At 37.2% G+C, this 21,099-nt stretch overlaps 1 protein-coding gene across 1 annotated transcript in view; it reads left to right on the top strand.

The window, feature by feature from the left end:
- Nucleotides 1-6,584, top strand: part of LOC115224293 (cytochrome P450 2J5-like) — a 35,054-nt gene extending 28,470 nt beyond the window's left edge. The window contains exons 2-4 of the mRNA XM_029795119.2: nt 693-1,214; nt 4,799-5,242; nt 6,119-6,584. Coding sequence (XP_029650979.1) covers nt 693-1,214; nt 4,799-5,242; nt 6,119-6,303 — 1,151 coding nt within the window. The 3' untranslated portion in view covers nt 6,304-6,584. The remainder of the gene's footprint in view (nt 1-692; nt 1,215-4,798; nt 5,243-6,118) is intronic.
- Nucleotides 6,585-21,099: the final 14,515 nt, after the last annotated feature.

The following is a 21,099-nucleotide window of genomic DNA, read 5'->3' as shown; positions in this document are numbered from 1 at the left end:
TTTTTTTTTTTTTATCTACCATTAACGAATGGATCTGCTTTGCAGTTGATCAGTAAGAATTTTGGCTTATACCAGCAATAGCGATATCACATTGACGATTATATTTAGAGCACCAACATTGAAGCTCAGGTCTAAGTTTTGCAACCTGTTGCTTCACATACTTAAAAATATATTATCATAAGTAGCATGTCTTTGATCATATGTCAGTCCGATTAGTGCTACCACGGATTAAAGAGAAACAACATACGAGGGTTGCTGAAAAATTCTTGGCTTTGAGTAAAAGAAAATACTGGAGGATCAGTTAATTATGATTTTATTCAACATATTCTCCTCTCAGATTCATACACTTATTGCAGCAGTCCTTCAGTTTTTCTAAGCCCTGTAAAAGAACTTGAAAGGTTGGGCCTCCAACCAGGCCTTTGACGACACCCGTAAAACACCCGCTCGTACACTTTTCAGCACCCCTCGTATATTGTGGGCATAGGGCCAAAGTTCTTACTGATAACTACAAGTCGAAGCCACCTGTTAATGCACTGATCTTTGTCTTACACTGGCTGGTCATGTCCATGCACATCCATTATGGAAACAAACCCATTAATGTTTTCATAATTTAATATACTATGCAGACCTTGTTCAATATAAATGCAAATATTTTTACATTCGTTTTATGCTTTCTTTTTAACAATTTTCAGGTATTGTATGTACGAATGGCCTGACTTGGCGAGAACAACGGAAGTTGACGCTGCGGGTGCTCAAAGATCTTGGTCTCGGTCAGCACAGCATGGAGGATCGAATGCACGAGGAAGTGACAGCTTTTGTCAAGGCGCTGGATAGCAACGTGAATACGCCGTTCGATGCTCATGATTTGGTGCAGACAGCGGTGGCCAACGTGATTTGTTCACTTATGTTCGGTCGCAGGTTCGATTACGACAACCCACAGTTTAAGAAATACGTCCACGGTATCGATGAGAACTTCAAGAACATTGGTCTGAGCGCCATCGTTAACTTTTTCCCCATGCTGGAACATTTGCCCGGCGATCCGTTCAAATTCAAAAAGATTTTCAAGAACATTGAAAACATGGAGGAATTCCTGTCGACTGCCGTCACCGACCACATGAGAGAATACGAAGAAACAAACATCAAAGACTTCATCGATGCTTACATCAAAGAGATGAAACAGAGAGAAAAAACGGATCCCGATACATCACTAAATGGTAAATAACACAAAAAGAAACCCTTTTTTTCTAAAACAAAAATAATTGGTTGGGGTTAATCCTACAAATATTGTAGTTTGCTGGAAGCATTGCAAATATATACAGAAAACTGTTATAGAAGGCATTGCGTAATGTAGTTATAAAAACAATTTAACATTTCCTTAGAGCAGTGAATCTCAACCAGGTACCATTAATTTTGCTCTTAAAATTTGTGCAATAAATTAGTTATACTTCTATTATACACAAAATATTTCTATATTTTTATATAATTCCTAATGATATTTAATTATAAAAATGTAATAGGATATTTTAAACATTAAATGGCTATGAAGGTCCAATAGAGTAAAATAGGGATCAAAGGAAAGGGGCCCATAGACTCTAAACTGTCAGTGGTTCTCAACCATTAAAAAACCTTTTTAGCTAAAATGGTTTCAAAATTTGGCACAAAGCCAGCAGTTTTAAGGGGACGGGTTTCGTCGATTACATTCCACCCCAGTGCTTGACTGGTACTTTATTTTACCGATCCTGAAAGGTGAGCTCAGAACATAAAGAGCTTAGAAGAAATGCTGTTAAGGCATTTTGTCCAACACGCTAATGGTTCAACCAGTTTGCTGCTTTATAATAATAATCCTTTCTTACCAAAGGCACAAGGCCAGAAATTTGGGGGAGGGGGATAGTCAATTACATCGACCCCACTACTCGACTGGAGCTTATTTTATCAACCCCGAACGTAAAGAGTCGGAAGAAATACTGCTATGCATTTTGTCCGACGCACTAACAATTCTTCCAGCTGACCGCCTTAAGTGAATTTAAAATAATGATTTTAAATTTTGGTACAAGGCTACCAATATTTGGGGAGGGGTAAGTCCTTTACATTGACTCCAGGGCGACGGTAAAGAATACGCGTCCCACTCATTTTCGGCGTTTAGGGTTAGAGCTACGCCAAAAACGGGTGGTGTGCGTATTCTTTACCTCCACCGACTCCAGTTCTAAACTGTTATTTTATTGACCCCGCGTGGATTAGGCAAAGTCGACCTCGGCAGAAAATGAACTTAGAAGGTAATGAGTCGGAAGAAGTGCTGCGAAGTATTTTGTCCGATGCGCTAATGATTTTGCCAGTGCGTCGCCTTGGGTGAATCTAAAATAATGAAATAGCAATTAGGATATTTAAAGCAAATGGACACCTTAGTACGCCCAGCAGTTTTAAAAAGGAAAATATACCTAAGGCTGGCACTCTGCGGCATGCTAACCCAGTGAACGTATTTCTGTATCAGCCTCTCGTTCTGTTAATTTTTTTTTTTTTTTGCTAGGGGGAAGTTTTCTTGAACTATCAGAACTATTTAAATATCTCTTAGGTAACATTTCAAAAAACTTCATTTGATATTACAAACTACATTATCATTGCATTCTGTAATGCACCGTGTGTGTGTGTGTGTTTGTTGAGGTCGTAATAGTAAAGCAAAAATAGTATATCTGTGTGAGAAATGTTGATTTAAGTCCATTCATAAGCTTGAATAGTACTGCTTAATTAATATTACCGCTGGAATATTTATATTCGCTCTGCACTACTTATTCTGCATACACACTCACACACATTAAAACCTCACCCTTACATAGTTTGTGTGGGATAGGATTATGAATACATTCTACTCCACTGCACATAACCACCCAAATGAAAAAAGATCTAGCGCACTTAAAACATACGTACGCATTGTGTGTGTGTATGTGTGCATCGTATGTATCTCTGTGCGTATATGTATTTACGTATATTTGTATGTATGTATATATATATCTATATGTATATCCGTGTATCACGTCTGTGCGTATTTTAGTATGTACGTATCTTTGTATGTATACTCATGTATAAACATCATGCTCAACACTCCCCCCCCCCACAACACACAAACCACCGCCACCGCCAATTACCACCCTTCCTCCCCCTTAAAAAAAGGAGGTAGAACTGTCAGGAAGCAATCCTTGAGATGAAATATTAACCCAATTTCTCTAATTCTATCTCCCCCACATCGCTACCTCTCCTTTCGCCTTCCACTTCCCCCTTTAAAAAACATTGAACCAAATTCTTCGTAATTAGGACAGTGCTGGTCATGTGGTCAAATTAAATGACCTCCATACACATAAATACACATACATACATACATACACTTAGTCTTGAGTTTTTGCTTCAAACGAAACAAGCTGATAGGTTGTATTTAAACGTGTGAGAGTTGTCAAACATCCGCTGCTCCACTCTTAAGTACATGCACACTCCAGCCAAATTGACTGACCATTACACCGGAAAACTTCTTCCAATTCTCCTTTTTTCCTCCCAGTGTTCCGCCTCCGCCACACCGAAAATTTTTTTCCTTTTTTTTCTTCCTTTTTTGATTAATCTGTATTTAGAGGAAGGAGGTATATGTACGTGGGAGGGTGAGTGGGGGAGACCTTGCTGGTTAAGGAAGTTTAGAAGTTTCATTTGTAAATGTGAGTATGGTCGGGGTTATATTTGTGTGGTGGTGGGTTGGTAATGTGAGATGGTTTGATGGAGGGTATGTGTAGGTGACGTAGGGCTTGGGCAAGATGTGTGTGTGTGTGTGTGTGTATATATATATATATATATATATATATTTAACGGTGGTAGTGTACTATAAGGTGATTAGGTACTACAACTACTACTAACCACAAAGTCAAGTATATTTTAGTAATCTGTTCCGTTATTTCAATCTTTAACATTTTTTTTAGTTACATATGGACTCATGCGTACACACGCACACACACACACAGACACACGCGCTTGTCTCTCAGTAGTCGCCGAGACACCGTTAAATAAACGCACACACACATTCTGCATTGAGTTCTACATCGGAAAATGTTTAACCACTGCATAACATGTACACATATACTAGGTTAAAACACCCACCACATTACTCTCCTTCTCTGCACTGTTATGATATACATGTTTGTGTGTCTGTTTGTCCCCCAACTTCGCTTGACAACCGATGCTGGTGTGTTTACGTCCCTGTAACTTAGCCGTTCGGTAAACGAGACTAATAGAATAAGTACTAGGCTTACAAAGAATAAGTCTTGGAGTCGATTTGCTCGACTAAAGGCGGTGCTCCAGCATGGCCGCAGTCAAATTACTGAAACAAGTAAAAGAATAAACGAAAAGACTATATTGTTTCAATTATTTTGACTGTGCCATGCTGGGGCACTGCCTTGTAAAATTTTAGTCGTACGAATTGAAATTGATCCCAGTACTTTTTTTTTAAGCTTGGTACTTTATTGGTTTCTTTTGTCAAACCGCTAAGTTGTCAAGCGGTCGTGAGATGCACACATGTACATGACTATCTCCTTCAGTTTCCCTGTACCAAATCCACCCACAAGGCTTTGGTCGGTCTGAAGTTAGAGTAGGTACCACGCAGTGGGACTGAACCCAGAACCATGAGGCTGAGAAACAAACTTCTTACCACACAGCCACGCCTGCGCCTACATCTCTCTCTCTTTCTCTCTCACTCCCGTCAGTTGAAATTCTTTCTATCTACACCTAATAGTCTTCCTACTTACATTATTTTTTTTGTATATTGCAGAAGAACAGCTGTGTAAAGTAATTGGTGACCTTCTAATAGCTGGCACAGAGACCACCACATCAACGATCTTGTGGGCCCTTGTCTATATGTTGCACTATCCTGATGTCCAGAAACGGATTCAAGCAGAAATTGACGAAAATGTAGAACACGATCGTCTGCCTTCACTCAACGACAGGTCTCGTCTACCATATCTTGATGCATCTGTAATGGAAATTCAGCGACGAGGCAACGTTGTCCAGCTGTTACTTGGACGGCAGACACCAAAAGACATTACATTTGGTGGATACACGATTCCAAAAGAGGCCATTATCATCCCCAATCTTGGTTCAGTAATGACAGACAAAGAAATCTGGGGTGATCCAGAAAATTTCCGACCTGAACGATTTTTATCAGAAACAAAGGGCAAAAACGAAACGCCATCAGCCTTTATACCATTTTTTGTGGGTAAGTTGATATTTTCGAGTTTCAATCATGCTTTTTCTTTATTTTGAAACCTTGTTTTGATTGATATTCAGTGTTTGTTGGGGTTTATTGGATTGTGGTTGAGGTATCAACAAATGCACTGTGTAACACAGTTTTTGTCCTTGGGTAGCAACTGTTATTTCCTATTTGCTTACCCCTAGAAAGTATGAAAAAATAACTAATATTTTCTTCAAACTTTGCTTTTGTTACATTCTCAAACCCCCAAAGAATCCCTCTCAACACATGGTTATGATGCTCCCCCATTACTTCTGCTCATGACCAGAGATGCACATATTGTCAGCCATTAAGGGACATGCTCAAGTGGTTAAGATCAAGCAACCAACAGGCAAATCTGTGGTAGTGACCAGAATATTTGCTATAATGATAAACAAAAGGAAGAGGAGGAACCACCAAAAAAACTTGCTGGAAGACTACAAACAAAGCTGCTCAGTCACAATACAATACAATACAACAGTGTACTGCCAAAACATAGCATGGTTAAACACCATCACAGCCAAATATCGAGGTGTTAAACACACATCAACTTACAAACCTATGTTGAAATAATAACATTAATAATAATCCTTCCTACTACAAGCACAAGTCCTGAATTTTGTGGGGAGGGCCTAGTTGATTACATCAACCCCAGTACATATTTCATCGACCCTGAAAAGATGAAAGACAAAGTTGATCTGAGCAGAATCTGAACTCAGAATGTAAGGCTGGACAAAATGCCACTAAGCATTTTGCCTTGCATACTAACATTTCTGCAGGCTTGCCACCTTAATAATAATGTAATATAATAATAATAGGTATAATGATTTCTTAATAACAGCATTATCTTTGTGTTCTTTGTAGGTAAACGAAGCTGTCTCGGAGAACCACTGGCCAAATCAGAGTTGTTCCTTTTCCTGTCTGGAATGTTGCAACAGTTTACTTTCACATGTGCAGCTGGTGATGAGTTACCACCTCTGAAAGGGGTGTTTGGCATCACCAACATGCCTCATCCATTTAGAATACAAATCAACCGAAGACAAAGATAATGCATGCATCACAATGATGGCAATGATGATGACTGAAGGAAGAATGAGACAAAAGGAGGTGGTGAAAAAAGCAAAAAACAAAGAAGAGGAGCCAACACAAAAAGCTCAAGACTATAAACAAAATTGTATAGTCACAATACAATACAGCAGTGAACTATCATAACACAGCATGGTTAAACACCATCACAGTCAAATAATGAGTGTTGAAATTTTAGAAAAATGCATTTCCTTTTCTGTATTTTTATGTGTATATTTTGTTACATATGTGCATAAAAAGTAGCACATACATAGAAACATGAGTATACAAATATATAAAAACAAACTTGTATATAGAAATATATAGGCACACACACACACGCATTTAAGTGTTTTTGTATCTACATGCATATAGATACTTTTGTACATGTATGTTTGAATGTGTGTGTGTATATATATATATATAAACACACACATACAGACTCATGTACACATACACATGTACATGCATACACACATTTGTATATAGATACACGGTCGCATATAAATAACCATATATGTGCATACATGCACATATACACACACTCATAACCTTATGCATATTTGTATGTGATATATACTTACATTTGTGCTGTATGCATGTAATGTGGATAAGTTACAAATATAGAATGTATCCCTATATTAAATATATTAAATGTATGAAAATTATTTGTAAATTTTGTTTAACCTATTAGCTAACAAATGTGGTATGTTTATGTAATCTACTGTTACTACCACCTTAGCAATCACTACTCTTATATATATATATATAATATATATAATGTGTGTGTATGATAATTGTCACATAAATGTGTGTGTGTGTGTAATAACTATAACATGAAAAAGGTGTATATGTGTGTTTGTATGTACGTATGTGTGTGTATGTATATATACATACACACACGTGCATATATATATACACACACATACATACTCGTGCATAGATGTGTGTGTGTCTCCTATATATATATGATGTAATATCCCTATATGAAAATGATACGGGTGGGTGCAATATCTAGTATTTGAACCGGTCTGTTTATAATCCTTACCAACTGACAATGTCCTTCCACTGCTACAGGACTGCAATTGTGGCTTTCTTTGTCACATTTTTAAAAATCTAATATATGTTACCAAAATTAGGATTATCATCATCACCTTCATCTCTAGGGCAGGAGCAATTGTGTCAGAACAAAGTGTTTGATAAACGTTATCTTTGTAATTTAATGTTCTGAATTGTAATTCTATCATGTGGTCATCCTTCTAGTGCAGGCTCGAAGTGTGAGTTTCAGTAATATATCTTCGTGTTTGTATTCTTCAAATTCTGGGCTTTATGTAATCAGTTATTCTACAATTCTTCAAAAAAACAAAAACAAAAAAAAAATTTGTGGCCTTAAGCCTAGATTAGGAGTGGATTGGTGGAATCATTAGAGTATTTGACAAAATCCTTTGTATCTCATAACTCTGTATCTTCTGTGTTAAAATCCTGCCATGGCAAGGTTAACTTTTTGCCTTTTGTTGTTCTTCAAAGGTCCATATAATAAATTAGCAGTCAGGTTCTGGGATCCATTTAATCAGCTAATTCTTCCTCACCCCAGATTTCTGACCTTCTGCTTATGTAAGAAATTATTATTATTATTATTATTATTATTATTATTATTATTATTATTCATCCTCATCTCTGTGGTGTTGTGGCAGGGAAAGCAGATAGTCAAGCTAGATGAATTAAGAAATATTTAGTTTTATCATTTTAAAAGGGGTAGCATAGCACAAATTACATTGTATGCTGTTGCTCTTTCCATTCTGAGTTCATATCCTCATGAAGTTACATTTGACTTTCATCCTTCCAAAGTTTGTGGAATAAAGTGACAGTCTAGAACAGGGTTGGGGAACCTTTTTAACCAATTGCCTCAAAATATATTTATTTATGCTGACATTACCCACTCGATTTGAAAAGAAGAAAATCATAGATTCTTTGAATTCAAAAGGTTTATTGAATCTATTTTATCGAATCTATTTATATGAATCTATTTACATGTCCACTACTTTGGACAGATGCAGTGCTGCCAGAAGAAAAATTCCTGTGGTAACAAAGAACATATTTTTTTATATAATTTTACTTATATGAGTCTTCATTACCCCCAAGAATTTCATTTTTACCCCACTTGGGATAATTTACCCTGCTTTGCTGAACCCTGGTCTAGAGCAATGGATTGGCTATGTTTTGTTCACATATTACATAAAAAAAACTCTACAGCATTTGTTCTAGCTATTTATTTTCCGAGTTCAATCTTGCCAAGATCATGTTTCCCTTTCATTCGATCAAACTAAAAAATACCAATCAAATACTAGGTTATTGATTTAATATTCTTATAAAGCATATTAGCTATGAATGGAGTTATGAAAGACTTGGTTTAACTTAGTTTTTCAGCCTTTTTAGGTTGATAAATCAAAATTCCTATGGAAAGCTATCGACGAGTAGAATTTTTAGAGTATCAAACAAAATATTTTGTGGAATTTGTTCTAGATCTTAACATTCTTAGTATTTGATCTTTACATTCTGGAGTATGGCAGACTTTTCTGTACCTTAATTATATACATCATGCAAACGTTCTATGATGGGGTTTCAGGTCTTCTATTAATGAAACAGAAGAGCAGAAGCACTGGGATTTCAGGCTTCAAATCCTACTTGACTCAACATTGCTCTTGGTCATTCTTGGAGTTAGTAAAAGAATTAGTATCAGTCAAGTACCTGGAGCCCATCTAATTGATTATACAATTTCCCCAAATATTCGGGGCCTTGTGTTCATTGCTAAAAATATTAGGAGTATTGGAATAGTTTGGGGAATTATAGAATGTGGTTAGAGTCCTGCATTCAAGTCTTACTGGAGTTGATTAAAATGTAGTACCAGAAATGTACTGGGGTTAAAGTTGATTTATCACCTAAAATCACTTCCTACACATACACAAACTAGCCTCTGTACAATTGAGGACTATTTAGTTGTTATAAAATGCAATGGAAAACACTATAATCATCATCTAGGTGTAATACCTGAGGAGTTGTGGAAATTATTAAAAATCCCAAATATATTAGCCATGCCAGTGTCACATAACAGGCATCCATGCCAGTGGCACATAAAAAGCACCTTTCAAATGGTGGACCCCACAGAGGCAATGATAAGTGACCAAGGCCTTTGGCAATATGCAATGCTTGAGAAGACTTGTCAAGCCAAGTGAAATTGTAGTTGTGTCCAATGCTGGCATCACATAACTGGCACCTGTGCTGGTAGCACATAAAAGGTACCCATTACACTCTTGGAGTGGTTGGCATTGGGAAGGGCATCCAGTCATAGAAACCATGCCAAATTATATTGGAACCTTACACAGCTCTCCAGCTTACTATTTTGTGTCAAACCCATATCAGTATGGAAACCATATCTAACCCATATCAGCATGGAAAGCAGCAGCTAAATGAAATGATGATGATGCACAAATTCACATTCTCATTTACACATGTACACACATGCATTATTCAACAATTACCTGATGCCACTAAAGCAAAATATTTCTTTATAATAAATATTTTTGATTTTGGTACAAGGCCAGTAATTCAGAAGATATGTGGGTTAGTCAATAGCATTGATCCCAGTACTTGACTGGTACTTTAGTTTATTGATGAAAGACGGAAAGAAGGCAAAATTGCAAAGCACTTACCAAAGCTCAAACAATTTTGCCAGCTTGCTACCTTAATAATAATAAATGGTTTCTGACTTAGACGCAAGGACAGGAATTCTGAGGTGAGAGGATAACATCAACTCTGGTACTTCACTTTCTTGGGACTGGAAGCATGGAAAGTAAAGTTGGCCTCAGTTGGATTTGAACTCAGAATGTAGAACAGGAGAAATATTACAAAGAATTTCTTCTAATACCCTAACAACTCTACCAGCTTACCATTTTAATGAGAATAATAATGGCTTCAAATTTTGGCACAAGCATAGCATTTTCAGGAAAGGGGGTAAATTGATTACATTGAACCCAGAACTCAACTGGTATTTATTTTATCAACTCCAAAAGGATGAAAGGCAAAGTTGACCCCAGCAGAATTTGATAGTAATAATAATGTTTCTGACATTAGCACGAAGCCTAGAAGTTTGTTGGAAGGAACATATTTGATACCATTATATAATTGGTACTTTATTTTACCAACCCACCCTATAGCAGGATATGAAATAGGAATTTTGCTCCTTCATTTGGAGGCAGGGGTATCAGTCTACAATCAATTTTATGCACCACATTCAGTTTCCCTGAGATTTGTGACATAGTGTAAGAAATTAGTAATAATAATAATAATTCTAATATTGGTACAAGGCCAGCAATTTTTGAGGGGAAGGGAAAAGTTAATTATATCGACCCCAGTACTTGCCTGGTACTTAACTTTTAGAAGGTACCTGGCTCAGTGGTTAGAGCAAAATGCTCACAATCATGAGGTAGTGAGTTTGATTCCTGGGCCAGGCTGTGTGTTGTGTTCTTGAGCAAGACACTTTATTTCACATGTCTCCAGTTCACCCAGTGATAGAAATGAGTTGCAATGTCATTGGTGCCAAGCTGTATCAGCCTTTGGATAATATCAGTGGCATGCAGAGGGGAGGCTGGTATGCATGTGTGACTACTGGTCTTCCCTAAACAACCTTGCCCAGACTTATGCCTTGGAAGGGAACTTTCTAGGTGCAATCCCATGATCATTCATGCCTAAGGTGGGTTTTCACCTTTACCCTTTAAACTTTTAACATGCTTAGGCACATAATGGCACTGTACAAGTTTTCTCATCTAGCTGCAGGTGCATTGTGTCTCATTGAGAGGGAAGAAAATTCACACGTTAACATGATGCATCTACAGTGTGCTAAAGGTTAATTTTGTTGTCTTAGAGGGATGAAAGTCAAAGTTGACCTCAGCAGGATTAGAACTCTAAACTCAAAGAGCTAGAGGAAATACTACATGGCATTTTGTCTGTTGCTCTAATGATTCTATTAGGTCACTACCTTGATAATGTTATTTATTGATATGAAGATTGCAACTATTCCCCCACTCCCAGAACTATGGCTGCCACCATCATCATCATCTTAATATACAAACAAGGAAATAGCAAATACTTCAAATATTTTCCCTTTTTTGTTTTTTTTGTTTCAGTGTTTATTTGTTCAACGCTTTTCATTTTTTTGTGCGCAATATATATGTATGTCTCTTGAGAGGGTTTTTCAAAATGATTTTTAAAATATTTTTTAATTCTTAAAATTTTATATAAAACAATACACATGTATATGTGTGTGTACATATGTGTATATGTATATATTAAAATGAACATTTTATCTGTTTCAGTGCTCTTATCTTATTTTGAGATTTTTTTTTGGAATATTACTGAAATTGCTGAAGTTTTAATCCCTTTTTAAATTTTAAGTTATAGCTTTTTTTTATACTTTGAACAAAAGTGTAAAACCCTTTCAAGCTTTGATCAATCATACACATGTACAAAACCAATATAGACAGACAACTGGTAAAGACTTTAAATAGTAAAAAGCAAAAAAAAAGGCACCTATTCATATGGCCAGGCACATACATGCAAAATTTACTCTAATCAAACAAAATTAAATAAAATAAAAAATTGAAATATATAACTTAACGATGTTTGTTGAAACAGAAACAAACGGAACAAAGCAACTTGAAAGTACTGTTAGACCAAAAAAAATAGTCCTTTTTAAACATCTATGACTGAAAACAAAATGATAAAATAAAAAGTAACTTTATTCATTTCATAACTTCAAGGAAAAAAAAAGCAATAAACCAACACGACCATATGATGCATGTCAGATGATGGCCCTTCTCCTTTCACATAACACTTGGCGACATTTTCTCTCTCTTTCTCTCTCTCTCTCCCTCTCTCTCTCCCTCTCTCTCCTTCGTCTTCTTCTTCCTGTTTTTTTTTTTGTTTTTTTTTTTTTTGCAAGAACAACTTATAGTAAAAAAATCAAGCTATTGTATAAATCAGTATTTTGTAAGTACCCTTCAACCCATAAGCATTTAACCTGGCTTCTGATACTTGCTCTACAAAATCATTTTCAAAATAATCACATCATTGAAATCTCAAAGCTCCAAAATAATGCATAATTAATTCAAAACTATGTGAATAAATAAGCATTACATTTGACGGGGTAATCTGAATGCTAAAGGGTTAAATGAAGTTTTTTTTTTTTACACCAATTCTTTAAGTTCTTTTTTTTCTCCTTGTGGAATTGGTATCCAACAACAGTGAATTTTTTAAATTTCTTTTTTGTTATCCCTATTGTAATGTCTTAATGCAAAACTAGTTGGCTTTTAAAAACCAGATCCTTACCCATTTACATCATCTAAATTTTTCAAAAGTTTCAGTCAATTGATCTTAGTGTACCAAACCCCACCACATTACACTGCCCTGTAGATGTCATGAGTCAGTGTGAGATGCTTTTTCTGTGTTTGCTTGACCTGCTAGAAATAGTGACCAAATATCTCTTGAACTTACACACATGATGATGGTATGTGTGTACATATACATATGCACACATGCAATGGGCCGTTTTCAGTTTCTATCACTCACAAGGCTTTGGTCAAAGCATAGCTCTTGTAGCAGACACTTGCCCAAAGTGCCAAGCAGTGAGATAGAACCCAAAATCATGTGATCAGGAAACCAACATGTCTATGACTAATTAAACAACAGTCATCCTACATTGCCATGTAAAGAGAGGGTGGTCATGGCAGGAACAATTTTGATTACAAGATCAGCTCAATTAGGGTTGACCTGTAGCTAAAACAATGTATTGGTACATTGATTCAAAGAGGAAAGTAGGGTAGAGAGGGAGAAGGGTTCACCTCTCCTCTACTGCCACCGTATCTTTTATCTAGACATACTGCTTCCCTTAAGTGGAAACCAACAAGATACCTATCTATTAAAAAGTGCTTACAATGGTAACGGAGCATAATCTCCCCCACCAGTGCAGCATTGTGTTACCTATGTATGGCTTAGTAGGACAGGCCTAAGAACCAAAAGAAGTTACACTACATATCTTCTTACATCTTCTTGCCTGGAAACCTCTTTGGTGTTGGAATGTGAACCATTGACCTTTTCTCTTTTAAAACTCTAGTAAACCACCCACTTCTAACAAGTTTGCCTGCTTATGTATGGTACTTTCTTAAAAAAACAAAACCCTTTTAACTAATTTCACAGGAACCAATCCATCGGCTGTTAAATTAGACAGTTTCAACCATGCATATACACACACGCCATCGGTTATTTCGTTTGATTTATATATTTTTCATATATTCATTTCTCGTGGATGGTATGAGGTGTGGTATGCTTCCTCCATTTTTAAATGTAGGAAACTCTTACAACTGTTTAAACTAGCCATATCTGACTCAAATATTCTACCTGTTTTATGTTCAAACCAGTCAAATCTGACCTCACGGACCTATGCTACAATATCATTTTAAAAATAAACAATCACATTATCAAAACCTCAGTTATGAGGTAACACTTGATTAATTCAAAACAGTATGAAAAGATGAGCTTTACATTTGACAGAATAATCTGAATGCAAAAGGGTTAAGATAGGTACAGATATAGTTATATAGTTAAGAAATTGGCTTCACAGCTATGTAGTTCTAGGTTCAATTCTTTGAAAATACAGCACCTTGGGCAAAGTGTGTTCTACTGTAGTTCAGGTTAGTCAAAACTATATGTGAGAAATTTGATTAACAGAAACTGCAGAGGCCTGTTGAGCATGTGGCTAAATATATCCATATAAATGACACATTCTTGACAAGAAAGGAAAATGTTGAACTTTTTTTTCCAGCAATTTTAATGTTAAAGATTCATCTTCTGCTAACATAATACAACCATCATCTGGTAAAGTCATTAAAGCAGATGATTGGAACGTTTCAGAAGATAGGTCATCTGGAAAAATGCTTAACATCATCCATGTACACAACCTTGTTTATATATACATACTAGCACATGCATGTGTATATAAACACTTGGCTCATCCATAGTGACACACATATACACATAATATACACACACATTCAACAGCTCAATAAACAATCTTGCTCCCATATAAATTACGGCTTTTACTTGTTTCAGTCATTAGACTGCAGCCATGCTGGGGCACCGCCATGAGCTTTTAGCCAAATGAATCAACCCCAGTATTTTTTCTTTTTTTTTTTTTTTTTTTTTTTTTTAAGCCTGGTAATTATTCTATTGGTCTCTTTTGTTGAGCTGTTAAGTTATGAGGACATAAACACACCAATACCAATTACCAAGTGGTGGTGGGTGACACAGACACACATATATGATGGGCTTCATTCAGTTTCTGTCTAACAAATCCACTCACAAGGATTTGGTCAGCCTGAGGCTATAGTAGAAGACATTTGCCCAAAGTACCATGCAGTGGGACTGAACTTGGAACCATGTGGTTGGGAAGTGAGCTTCTTCACATGCAGCCATGTCCGACAAGAAAAACGACAAACAAATCTAATAATTCAATAGCAGTTCTTACATTCTGAGTTCAAATCTGACCAAACCTAATTCTTTGCTTTTCATCTTTCATTATGGGGTTTATGTAATAATTACCAGCTAAGTACTGGGATCTATTTAATCACCTATAATCCTTTACCCTCTTCTGCTAATAACTTCCAGCCTCTTCCAAATTAGGCTTATATACACAATAAAAACAAAAGTATATTATATATATTACAAGATATGTTCTTGAATTATTGAAAAATTTCTTCCCATAGGAGAAGATTAAACTAATCCCTTATGACGATTGTAACCAACTCCAAATAGGAAGAGGGAAAAAAATCTCAAATTCTCTGAAACTGACATGCCATTTGTCTCTGAAGATACTAAGACAAAAACGAAATGAGCAGGAAACATTGTAGGGTCCTTAGCAATAATTTAAACCAAATGAGCTAAGAAAAATAATTTAGAGCAGCCAGTGGCATGAACATGGACAGAAAAAAATTATGTATATATATATATATATATGTATATGCATGCATTACCCATTTATATATGTATATATCTATTAAGTAACAAACTAAGTAAAAAAAAAATTACTTTGAAAGGGTGTGTAAAACATCCAGTTCACCAGTACATCAGTTGAATACCATATAAATATAATTCAAATTACAAACAAATTACAGAGGTACAATTGACAATTCAATAATTTATTTATATTATAATATACTACGAATATAATATAATATAACACAAACAGTTAGTGGTTATTTAATAATTGTTTGTTATCTTATATTTATAGTATATTATGTTATAATATAAATAAATTATTGGATTGTCAATTGTATCTCTAATTTGTTTATATATGTATATGTACATATATATGTGTGTATGTATATATGTGTGTATATATATGTATGTATGTGGTGTATATATATATATATATATATACATGGTATAAAAAGCAGTATAGCCTTTGTTTTGTATGTTTGTTTATAATTTATAACCCTTTTATTACTTTATTGATAATACTGTAATGATTATTATTCAAGAAGAGAGAGAGAGAGAGAGAGAAGAGATATTTATCTCCGTATACTGTTTACTAATTCATATATTTATTTATTGAATTTCAATAATAATCTAAAAATATCAAAAACAAATCATGAAATCAAACCAAAGACTTTCAAGAAAGAGAGGTACAGAGATAATGATAATAATAATAATAATAATAATAATAATAAATTATTTTCAAAAATATGTGAAAAAAATTGTCATATTTATTTATTTGTCATTACTTGATGACAATGTTTCATTAAAAAAAAAAATGTATGCATCTCTTTATAAATATATATAATATATATATAATATATAATTATATATATATAATATATATATATATAATAATAATAAATAAATATATATATATAATATATATATATATACACACAGTAATCCCTCGACTATCACAGGTGTTGCATTAAGAAAAAACCTGCGATAGGTGATAATCCACGAAGTAGAAACAGTATTGTACTGTATATTTTTTTACATTTTTATAATTTGTATATGTTTATTTTATTATGAATGCAAAACAATACATAAGCTTAAATAATAAATCGCAATATGGTGAAGGATTACTGTGTATATATTGAATAATGCCTGAGTGAATGCATGTGTATGTGTATAGCTATTTACACATGTATTTGTTTATATTCAAGGGGTGCTGAAAAGTTCCTACCTTTGTGTAAAAGAAAATACAGGAGGATCAGTTAAGCTTTTATTCAACATATTCCCCTCTCAAATTCACACACTTGTTGCAGTGGTCCTTCAGTTTTTCTTAGCCCTGTAAAAGAACTCGGAAGGTTGGGCCTCCAACCAGGCCTTTCATGATACTCTTAAAGCCAGGAACTTTTCAGCACCCTTTTGTGTTATATATATATATCATCATCATTGTTTAACGTCCGCTTTCCATGCTAGCATGGGTTGGACAATTTGACTGAGGTCTGGCAAACCAGATGGCTGCACCAGACTCCAATCTGATCTGGCAGAGTTTCTACAGCTTGATGCCCTTACTAACGCCAACCACTCCGAGAGTGTAGTGGGTACCTTTAACGTGCCACCAGCATGAGGGCCAATCGGGCGGCACTGGCTGCGGTCACACTCAAATGGTGCTTTTTATGTGCCACCTGCGCAGGAGCCAGTCCAGCGGCACTGGCAATGATCTCGCTTGAATGTTTTTTCACATGCCACCAGCACAAGTGCTAGTAACGCGACGCAAGTAACGATCACACTCGAATGGTGTTTTTAACATGCCATCGGCACGGAGGCCAGCTTGTTGCTCTGGCAACAATTTCACTTGTATGGTACTCTTAGCACTCCACTAGCAACGGATGCCAGTCACCGATTTTGATTTCACTTGACTCAACAGGTCTTCGCAAGCAGAGTTTAGTGTCCAATGAAGGAAAGGCATGCATAAGTGAACTGGTTACACCCCTGGCATAGGCCACAAGGTTATGGTCTCACTTGCGCTTGCCGAGTCTTCTCAAGCACAGTATATTTCCAGAGGTCCTGGTCACTAGTCATTGCCTCGATGAGGCCCAATGTTTGAAGGTCATGCTTCACCACCTCATCCCAGGTCTTCCTGGGTCTACCTCTTCCACAGGTTCCCTCAACTGCTAGGTTGTGGCACTATTTCACACAGCTATCCACATCCATTCTCGCCACATGACCGTACCAGCACAGTCATCTCTCTTGCACACTACGTCTGATGCTTCTTAGGTCCAACCTTTCTCTCAGGGCACTAACACTCTGTCGAGTATGCACACTGACATTACACATCCATCGGAGCATGCTGGCTTCATTCCTTGCGAGCTTACACATGTCCTCAGCAGTCACGGCCTATGTTTCACTGCCATGTAGCATGGCTGTTCGTACACATGCATCGTACAGTCTAGCTTTTACTCTGAGCAAGGGGCTCTTTGTCACCAGCAAAGGTAAGAGCTCTCTGAACTTAGCCCAGGCTATTCTTATTCTAGCAGCTACACTTTCAGCACACCCTCCCCTGCTACTGACTTGGTCACCTAGGTAACGGAAGCTATCAACTACTTCTAGTTTTTCTCCTTGGAATGTGGCGGAAGTTGTTCTCTGCACATTTTCAGTGTTTTTTATAGCTCCCGAGCATCTGCCACATACAAAAACTATCCTCCCAGTTAGCCTTCCTTTGATATTGCTGCACCTCTTATGTGTCCATAGCTTACACTGGGTACTGGGTACATCTTATAGAGTTTCTACCTACGCCTTTTCGACAGATCGAACAGGGCCATCTACCTGAAGGGATTTGTGGTTTGCCTGCCCTCCTACTTATTAGGACTTTGGTTTTAGCTAGGTTGACTCTAAGGCCCTTCAATTCTAATTCTTGTTTCCATACTTGAAACTTCTCCTCTAGTTCTGATAGGGATTCAGCAATTAGAGCAAGGTCATCAGCATAGAGGAGCTCCCAGGGGCATCCTGTCTTGAATTCCTCCGTTATTGCCTGGAGGAGTATGATAAATAGGAGGGGGCTGAGGACTGTACCTTGATGGACCCCTACCTCTACCCAGAATTCTTCACTGTACTCGTTGCCAACCCTCACCTTACTGACAGCATCCCTGTGCATGGCTTGCAGGCTCTCACTAACCATTCATCTATCCCTAGTTTCCTCATTGACCACCAGATAAGGGATCGGGGGACCCAGTCAAAGGTTTTCTCCATGTCAATGAAAGCCAGGTACAGGGGCTTATCTTTGGCTAGGTATTTCTCCTGCAGCTGTCTAAACAGAAATATAGCATCAGTGGTGCTTTTCCCTGGCACGAAACCAAACTGCTTCTCATCCAAACTGACTCTCTCCCTAATTAGTTGGGCTATGACCCTCTCCGTGATCTTCATTACCTGATCCAACAGCTTGATACCTCTGTAATTATTTGTATCTAAAGCGTCACCTTTACCTTTGTAGCAGTTGACTACATCAGTCATAGGATATGACTCCTCCGTGTATCACTTGGTTAACTATACGAGTGACCAGGCTATAGCCGACACTGCCAGATATTTTGAGCATCTTTGCAGTAATTCTTGGTGGGCCGGGGTCTTTCCCTGTTTTCATACTTTCAATTGCTTTATCTACCAAGGTACTGTCAACTCGGATAGCTGGTCCCTCTGTTGGGTTGACATTCGGCAGACTCTCTTTCTCCCATTCATTTTCTTTATTCAGCAACCTTTCATAGTGGCATCTCCAAACCTCTCTCTTTGCAGCTCCATTTAGTGCAAGAGAACCATCATCCATGCGGACACATTTCTCTCCTAAAACATCACGATTCTCACTCACACAGTCTTGCAACACGAAATACCTCAAGTCTTTGGTCCTCATGGCGCAGAACATTGGCAAATTTTTTCTTATCTACTTCCCCTCTGGCTAAATAAGCCTGTCTCCTAGCTTCTCTTCTGGCAGTCTGATACGATTCCCTGCTACCATCGTTCTTCCAGTCCTTTCAAGCCTGTCTCTTTTCTCTAATACAACATTGTTCCACCACCACATTATTTTGGGTCGAGAGGGGACTTTGCACCATTCACAAATCTGATCAGTGGCTCTCAGCAGGTTGTCCCGCAGAAACCTCCAGTTGTCTTCTACACCATGTGAAGCTATATCCCCTTCTATTTCGTCAAAGGCTTCAAATAATATGTCTCTAAATCTCTGTTCATTCGCAGGATCTTTAAGCTTCCAGACCCTTCTTCTCCATGCTGGTCGTCTTCTGGGCGTCTACTTAGTCTTGATCCTAAAGTCACTAACTACCAGTCTTGGCATTTATAAGTAGCCATCTTTCCCTTTTTCTGGCAAGGATGTAGTCAATTTGGCTAGTATGTCGGCCCGATCAGTAGGTGACTAGGAGACTGGTAGGTTTCCTGAAGTTAGTGTTACAAACCATAAGATCATTTGCATCGCAGAACTCCAGCAGCCTGGTTCCCTCTTCATTGCGGGAACCATAAGAGTAGCCTCCATGTACGCCATGGAAGCCCCCTGTATGTATATGTGTGTGTGTGTGTGTGTGCTAGATGGGGTAACTAGCAACTTCTACGGTCATGTTGGGCAACACACCAATGGATTTTATCGTGTGCCTGGAGATTTTGGCTTTGGTACTAGAAATGAGGAGGGAACAATGCTCCTGGACTTCAGTGATACAAATGATTTACTGGTTTGCAAAACTAACTTCAGGAAATGAGCCAGCCATCTAATTACTTGTCACCCTGATGAGCATTCAAACAAGAAACAGGAATATATAGATATTTATAAATGCAAATCCTTTCCCAGTGAGGAATGTACAACTCAACATAAGTTAGTGGAAAGTGACTTCAGACTTAGAGCTGGATGGACACAGAGACAGAGATGCAAACCAGTCTGGAAAAGGAAGTTATGGAAGCTCAAAGACCCATCAAACAGTCAGAAGTTTAGAGATATTCTGATTAAAGTATTCGATGAGAAAGAGAAGGTTGTGATGCATGATGTAGAGGATGACTGGAAGTTCTTGCAAAACAACCTTCTGAAGGCTGCAGACTAAATCTGTGGCTAGGGCAACGTCCTACTAGATGGAGAGTGACCTGTTAGTGAAGCAGTTAAGTAGATAGGGCCATACAAACGAAGAGACAGGCTTGGAAGACTGGAGAGATGGAAGCAGTAAAGATTTGTATTGGGTAGCCAAGAGGAAGCTAGATGATAGGTGCATCTAGCAAGAGCAGAAGCAGAAAGGATGAGGTTTGCCAATGTCTTACAGCATGAAGACCAGCACGAAGAGGTTTGCCAATGTCTTACAGCATGAAAATGAGGTGTTGCAGATTGTGAGACAGTTGTGTGGGAGATAACCAAGATGTTGTGAGACAGAATTGTTTATGTATGGGTAATATGTTTGCACTTAGTGACTCTGAAAAGAAAGAAGTTTGGAAGTGCCACTGTGAAAGGCTATTAAATTAGGAGAATGAGTGGCAGAGAGGGAATCTCCCTTATGTGAACCCAACAGAGGGATCAACTATTCATGTTGATAGCAGTATAATAGATAAGGCTATTAAGGATATGAAGACAGGGAAAGCCCCTGGTCTGTGAAAGGCTATTAAATGAGGAGAATGAGTGGCAGAGAGGGAATCTCCCTTATGTGAACCCAACAGAGGGATCAACTATTCATGTTGATAGCAGTATAATAGATAAGGCTATTAAGGATATG

Source organism: Octopus sinensis, linkage group LG25, assembly GCF_006345805.1.
Source record: "Octopus sinensis linkage group LG25, ASM634580v1, whole genome shotgun sequence".
Taxonomy (NCBI): Eukaryota; Metazoa; Mollusca; class Cephalopoda; order Octopoda; family Octopodidae; genus Octopus; species Octopus sinensis.
This window is presented reverse-complemented; position numbering and strand designations above follow the sequence as displayed.